At 34.4% G+C, this 7,750-nt stretch overlaps 1 protein-coding gene across 2 annotated transcripts; it reads left to right on the top strand.

Annotated features, from left to right (window-relative positions):
* The first annotated feature begins 1,186 nt into the window (after positions 1 to 1,186).
* LOC112800776 (uncharacterized) lies at positions 1,187 to 7,041 on the top strand. Of its 2 annotated transcripts, none has more exons than XM_072196528.1 (8): positions 1,187 to 1,837; positions 2,695 to 2,904; positions 3,008 to 3,261; positions 3,687 to 3,957; positions 4,054 to 4,137; positions 4,216 to 6,011; positions 6,142 to 6,462; positions 6,663 to 7,041. In XM_072196528.1, exons 1-7 carry the CDS (start codon positions 1,631 to 1,633, stop codon positions 6,416 to 6,418), a joined length of 3,099 nt encoding a protein of 1,032 aa, XP_072052629.1. In that variant the 5' UTR covers positions 1,187 to 1,630; the 3' UTR covers positions 6,419 to 6,462; positions 6,663 to 7,041. The 2 variants fall into 2 exon arrangements, with proteins under 2 accessions (XP_072052629.1, XP_025698953.1); XM_025843168.3 differs by having other exon boundaries at positions 6,554 to 7,041.
* The last annotated feature ends 709 nt before the right edge of the window (positions 7,042 to 7,750 follow it).

The following is a 7,750-nucleotide window of genomic DNA, read 5'->3' as shown; positions in this document are numbered from 1 at the left end:
AGACAAAGAGAAAATAAATAAGTGAATTTATGCAAAAGAAATAAACATAATTAAATTGAAATTAACAGAAATTAAATAGCTGAATAAAAATAAAGAAAAAAAATAAATGTTGGAAAAGAAAAGAAAACAATAAATTGAACAAAGAAAGGAAATTGACTCCAAACACTCATTTGCATTGATTTTCGTTGTGTTAGTGTGATTAGAAATTTGCAGAATTTTGTTTGATTCTGAAGTGATTTTAGTTGAAATTCTTTAATTCTTCTAAATTTTTCTTATTTATAGACTACATAAGTAGACTGCAGAATGCTTTTTAGATACCAGATGAACCATCTATTAAGGTTCGTTATCGTGCCAGACTTCATCGACACAATCTCCCTCCCACAGAAGTATATGTTGTAAAGCTTCTTCTCCTTCCTCTTCTTCGAACTTGAAGCATTGCTACAACTTTCATCACTTGCAGCAGAATTAAATCTACACAAAAACATTACGAGAGTTACAACGTTATTCTTTTTTACCGTGGGTGCACTTGAGACTATATAAAATTCAATAAATTTCAATTTTTGGGTTAGGATTCAAATTGGGAAAGATAATTTGCTAGGGTTTCGATTTGATAATTAGAACGTTATCAAACGGTCATATACCAACATAGCATTTCACGTAAATAGGGATTTAGAAGATTGGGGTGCCACGTAGATTCGGATAATAAGAAAACAAGTGTATAATTAAAATAGAATACTTTTATCTCACAGAATGTATTTTTCGTAAATACAAAATCAATTTTAATCTATTATGAGTACATATGTCAACGTTCTCATTTTTAATAAATACAAAAAATTATTTATTTTTTAAAAAAAATTGTCACTCATTTCTATTGCAAATTGTGTGCCAATTTACAAAAAAAAATTAGCCCAATTTTGTTAAAGGGAACTCTGAAATATGTAGTATTTGTGTGAAAAATTTTACTCATAAATTCACATGTCCTTTACGGGATTTATGAGCAATTTTATTCTAAAATCAATAAATCATATTTCGGATGAATCTCTTTTACATTTTGAGTATTTTTGAAATGAAATAATTTTATTTATTTATTTATTTAAATAAAAAACCGAGATAGACTTGTATATTATATAAAATAAAAATTACTGTACTATTAGGAATAAAGTCAAAATCAAAATAAAAATATTCCATCGACCAAAGTAGGAAAACAATAAATGGAGAGACGTTTATGTTTATCCCTTGAAGCAAGAGAAAGGAAAATCACAAGGAATTGATTTTGTTTTTGCCTTTTAGTACAAAATTTAATTTAATTCCAAGTTTCCAACGTCTAACCGAGTATCTCTACAATCCTATCTATCCTCTATTCCTATCTTAGCTTCGTACAGTAAAAAACGCGCCTACAACACTTGAATGAAGGTCAAGTAAAACGACGTCGTTTGACAAGGCGTCGGCAACACTTCCAGAGTGGAAAAGAATAGAGACCAGCCCAAATACAGAGTGTACTGAGTAAAGTGCGTTTCTTCCAACTTTCAATTCTTCAACACTGTCCCACCCACTAAAGCCCAAAAGCAGATTAAAAACTCAGATTAGCGTTTTAAAGAAGCAGATAAGAGATTCCAACGGAGTGTAGGAGATGGAGGTTTCCACGCCTCGGTCAATGGCTACTCCCATTAGTTCTACGAAGCACTTATCCATAACGCCGGGTTCTAGGGTTTTGAGAAGCCCTCTCAGTGATGAAGAGATTTGGAAACGCCTCAAGGAATCTGGATTTGACGAGGAATCGATTAAGCAGAAAGACAAAGCTGCCCTTGTTGCTTACATCGCCAAGCTCGAAGCTGAGGTTCGTAAAATTCTTCATTATAATTTTTTTTCTATTATTTTGATTTTAGGTAGTAAGAAATCGTGGGTTTATTAGGGATTTTGGACAAACGAGTTTGCATTTCTCGGTTACATTGAGCAGAGTCATAATTGTATGAATATATTGGGTTAAATTGTTTCCGGTTTAAGATAATAGGGATGAAAACGGCCTTGTTTTCATGGTTTTTATATTTGGGTGTATGTTCATTAATGATATTTTGAGAAGGCTTAGATCACTGTATTTTCCTTTAAGACGTACTTTGATTCCAGAAGATAAATGCCACTTGATATGGCATCTTGTCAATTCTTTTCATGTTGCCTGTGTTGCTTGTCAAATATAACCTTAATGGGTTGATGCTTTGCCATGTTCTATATTGGTAAATAGCTAAATAACTAGAAATGTTGATGTTATGGTTGTTTAAAAAAATTTAGTTTTTTGGATTATTAGTGGGATTTTGGAACCTGAGGATTAATAGCCATATGTCTTTTTATAGAATGCTTTGAAGTTTGGATTGCACGTTCTAAAGTTTGGATTTTGATATAGGGACCATGTAACTAAAGCGGTTCAAATTTGAATTTTTAGCTTCTCAGCCTAAGAGTTCTAGGAAGTTAGATCACAGAGCTCTGAGTTGAATAGTTTTGTTACTGCTTACACCAAATCAACTTCTGCCCCTCACTTAATTATCTATTGAATTGATTTTCAAGTGAAAACTCTGAATGATGTTTGATGTATTTCATTTCAGTGAGAAATGTATGGTTTGAGGCCTTATACAATTGCCTAGAAAACTCATTATTCATTTCTTACTTTTACTTTTTATCTAACCTGCAACTTTGATGTAGATATATGATCACCAGCATCACATGGGCCTTCTCATAATGGAGAGAAGGGAATTGGCTTCCAAGTATGAGCAAGTTAAGACCTTGGCTGAGTCTTCTGAGTTAATGCATAAACATGATTCAGCCATGACTAAATCTGCTTTAACTGAAGCACGACAACGCGAAGAAAGTTTGAAGAAGACAGTAGGTGTCAAAGAAGCATGCATAGCAAGTGTAAGCTTGTTCAATACTTTCTCTCTCCCAACATAAGAAAAAGTTTGTTCTGCCCAAATGTTATTCTAACGTCTAGAGGGTTATGTTTTATTGATTTTGGTAGCTTGAGAAGGCGTTACATGAGATGCGTACTGAATGTGCTGAAACCAAGGTTGCAGCTGAGAGTAAAATTGCAGAAGCACACCAGTTGATAGATGAAGCTCAGAAAAAATTTACGGAGGCTGAGGCGATGATGCGTTCGGCTGAGTCTTTGCAAGCAGAGGCTAACCGATTTACTGGTGTTGCAGAAAGGAAGCTTCGTGATGTGGAAGCACGGGAAGATAACCTAAGGCGGCAAATCATTACTTTCAAGTCAGAGTATGTTATTTTCTATATAATTTACATTTTTTCTTTTATCCCAGAGTCATTTTAATTATGATATTGATTTGCTAATTCCCTTGTTATTGGGAGCATGTACGAATAGATGATGCAACATACCTACCTGTGTTGTCTAGAAAGGCTTGTTTAGGAGGATACCTAACCTTTCTTTTTAATACACAAATCCTGTAGTTATTCAGGAGACTGTGAAAAGCCTAGAAGCAAGATTGATTAATGAAATTTGTTATTCCTTTGGGTTGAAATCTTCTTTTACATAAAAGATTTACTCAATTTTTGGAATTAGAATGCTGACAATAATCAGATCATGAATGGTGCAACTCACAGTCAATGTTAAATTTCATATGTTGTTAAAATTTGATTGTTTAAAAAGTATGATGATCTGTGTGTGTGTGTGTGTGTTTCAGTTGTGATGAAAAGGACAAGGAGATCATACTTGAGAGGCAATCCCTTTCTGAAAGGCAGAAGGTTTTACAGCAAGAACAGGAAAGGCTACTTCAATCACAAACGTTGCTCAATGAGAGAGAGGATCACATTTTTAGTAGGTCTCAGGAACTAGATCGTCTTCAAAGAGAATTAGAGGATACAAAAAAGGAGTTTGAGAAGGAACGTGAAGCCCTTCATGATGAGAAAACCAATCTAAAACTGATGGATGCCACTCTAAGACAAAGAGAAGAGGTTTGTCTCTGAAAATTCTTGGTCTAGATGAAATTAATATGAACTATATACTATCTTTCTGTTATTCATGTTTGGATTTGCATTCTGTAAATATAGGTACTTGCTAAACGGGAAACCGAGCTGAACAAGAAAGAGCAAGAGTTGGTTGAATTTCAAGGAAAACTTGCTAGTAGAGAATGTGTATGTTCTCTCACATTTATTTTACTTTAAAATTCTAAGTTTTTTCTGTACATTAATTTAGCTTGATTGAAAATGTAGGATGAAATTCAGAAAGCTATAGCTGGTCAGGAAGCTGCATTGAAAACAAGAAAACATGAGTTGGAAACTGAGCTACAAATGCACCGGAAATTGGTTCAAAATGAAATCGAGACGAAGAGAAGAGCTTGGGAATTGAAGGAGGTTGATCTTAAACAAAGGGAGGACCAAATCTTGGAAAGGGAGCATGATTTGGATGTTCGGTCAAGGTCACTGAGGGATAAGGAGAAGGAACTGGAAGATCTGTCAAGTACTCTTGAAGAAAAAGATAAAAGCTTGAGAGCTGCTGAGAAGGAATTTGAATTAAATAAAACCCTTTTGCAAAAGGAGAAACATGAAATTGAACAAACAAAACAAGATCTGCAGAAGTCTTTGGCATCTTTGGAGGATAAAGGAAGACAAGTTGATAATGCAAAGGAGTTATTTGAGGCCATGAAAAGTGAAACAGGTGACCTGTCAATTTTTGAAATGAAACTGAAGGAAGAGATTGACCTTGTAAGATCCCAGAAATTGGAGCTTTTGGCCGAAGCAGATAAGCTTAAAGCTGAGAATGCAAAGTTTGAAGCTGAGTGGGAGCTTCTTGATGAAAAGAAAGACGAGTTGCAGAAGGAAGCCGAATTTGTTGCAGAGGAGAGGAAGGCTGTTTCCACTTTCATTAAGAATGAGCGTGACAAGCTAAGAGAAGAAAAAGAAAATATGCGGAATCAGTACTCCCAGGACTTGGCATCACTTGCAAGTGAGCGGGAAAGATTCTTGAACAAGATGGCACTTGAACATTCTGAGTGGTTTACCAAGATGCAGCAGGAGCGAGCAGATTTTTTGCGGGACATTGAGATGCAAAAGAGGGAGCTGAATAACCTAATTGAGAAGAGGCGCGAAGAAGTGGAAAGTTATTTGAAAGAAAGAGAAATGGCTTTTGAGGAAGAAAAGAATAGGGAACTCCAATATATTAATGTTCTTAAGGAAAAAGCTGTAAAAGAGTTGGAACAGGTTTCCTTTGAGATGGAAAGGCTTCAGAATGAGCGTGCAGAGATAAATCTGGATCGAGAACAGAGAAACAGGGAATGGGCCGAGTTAACTAACTGCATTAAGGAACTAGAGGCTCAAAGGGATAAGCTCCAGAAGCAGAGAGAATTGTTGCATGCTGATAGGATTGAAATCAGTGCTCATATGGAAGAATTGAAGAAGCTAGAGGATTTGAAAGTTGTCTCCGAAGACATTGCTGTTGTTAAATTGCTTAATTCCGACATGGAATCTAACCGGCAGAAAATATCTGCAAGGAAAAACTTGAAGCAGATGATTCTTCAGCAGAATGTTGATAAGACCAGAAATGAATTAGTTGCTTCACTTGTGAAGAAATCACCTGCTTCTCCTGGCCCTATTCTCTCGTTGCTTAAAGCCTGCACACAAAGGTTTTCCAGAACTCCAGACAAGTCCATTATGGCAAATGAGGGTACGCACCTCATATCTGGTACCAGTAATGGTAATGTTAGCAGTGGACAGCGGCATGTTGAAAATGACAACCCACCTGGTAAATCTAGCCATAGCCAACAAACAGGATTTTCTTTTGGAGAACCAAAAGTAATAGTCGAAGTTCCTTCTCGGGTTGAAGATGCCAGCAGAGCAAGCGCCATTGAATCTGAAACTAAAGATGTGAATGGAAAAGCTGCTTTATTTTCTGGACGACGGAAAAGGGGAAGTTCCAACATGAACAATAAAGCTGGTGATTCGTTTGTAGATCTGGGACAGAATAAGAGACCAAGAGCAGAAGAGAAGACAACCAAAAGTCCTTCTGACTGGTACAAAATCATTACCTTGAATCATTTATATTTATTTATTTATTTTCTATATACATTTTTGCTTGATAATCTTCTGTCGAAGTTAAGTTCATATAGTTACATGAAGTGTGTTTATTGTTTTCACTTTCAGTGTCTCGACCCAGTCTGTGGGTACATCATCAAATCAAACCCAAGGGACCACTGAAGAAACTCGTGTGGTAATGGTAGATAAGGTCATTCATGTGTCACAAGTGGCTTCTGAGAAAGTTGATGTTCTGTCCAACCCTAATGAGGAGCCTGGAGATAATTTGCAGAATCCCAGAGCAGATCAATTCAATCATGACGAAATAATTGATCAATTGAATTCCAAAACTATACAAGAAGATATTTTACTTCATGATTCCAGTGCATTGGGAAATATGGAATAAAAAGGGATATAATTTTCTGAGCAGTGTTAACTAGTTACTTGACAGTAAGTTTTCCCAACATGGGCTTTTGCTTTTTCTGCAGGATATTTCTTTTTTGCCCTCTTTCTTATTATCACCTGTTACAAATTTTTTCAGGGTGTGTTTGATTGTGAAGAGGGATGGCATAGTGTGGATAATACATTAGTAAATATATTAGGAGTTTGTGAGGTATATTGATGGGATTTATTCTTCTCATTCAATACAGGAAACTGAAGATGTTTGAAGGGTGCTGTTGTGTGTAGAAACTATCATAGTTCGTAAATGGGGATGTTTTATGAACTCAGTCCATGAGAGAGAGAAGAAAAAGTAGAATAGTTAGAACTTAGAAACGGCTGAAGGGTGAAGGGACATCCTTTAGCTTTTCCCAAATATAAGCTTTTATCATTTTGGGGGTGGTTTGGTTTGTCGTTTTTGGACCATGCAGGTCTAGTGTTGGATTTTATCGATTAGCTGAGTTAAAAAGATCTTAAATTTTTTGGTATTCTTTGTCTTTTTGGACCCCCTGAAATTAGTCCATCCGCCTCAAAATAATTCTCCTATATTATGTATAAAATTTAAAAGTATTGACATTTAATTTGCGTCAATTTTGTTGTTATTGTCTTAAAATTCTAATTCTAACTTTGAAGTAAATTTGAGTAATCGATACTAAATTCATACTAAACTCTTTAATCTTTATTCAATAAGAAATTTTAATTTGCTTATCATGGTCTGATGAATCTCATTTCCTGATGTGTAGCATACTAGCTAGCATTCATGACAAATTCAACGTAGGGAAATGATGAAAAAGGTATATTTAGATTATTCGTAATGTTGGATCAGATAAAACAACCCATAGCTTTATTTTGTTTTAGCGAAGTCACATTATTGGTAATTTAGATTTTAAAGTAATCCAACTTAACTGATACATTCATGGTAATATAAGTGTTTACAAAATTTTAAATGTTTCATCCTTGTTAAATGACAAAATAGTACATAACTACATATATGAGTAAAAGTGAATTCTCATGTAAAATAAAAATTTATTTCTTTTATTTATTGAAATAGGTAATTTATAGGCTATTTATATTTTTAGGTGTTATTACTTATTTCGTTTAAAGTATAAACGAATTAATTATGTACGTATCTTGAGTACACTAAAAATGAGATAAGACACGTATATCGATAAATGTGTTGCGAGTGCAGTAAATAAGATATGTGTATAATCAATTTATTTATAATGTAAATAAAATAAGTAATAAAACTTAAAAACGTAAATTATTTTTAAATTATTTATTTCTGTAAATAAAAAAATTA

This window comes from Arachis hypogaea, chromosome 1 (assembly GCF_003086295.3).
Source record: "Arachis hypogaea cultivar Tifrunner chromosome 1, arahy.Tifrunner.gnm2.J5K5, whole genome shotgun sequence".
Lineage (NCBI taxonomy): Eukaryota > Viridiplantae > Streptophyta > Magnoliopsida > Fabales > Fabaceae > Arachis > Arachis hypogaea.
This window is presented reverse-complemented; position numbering and strand designations above follow the sequence as displayed.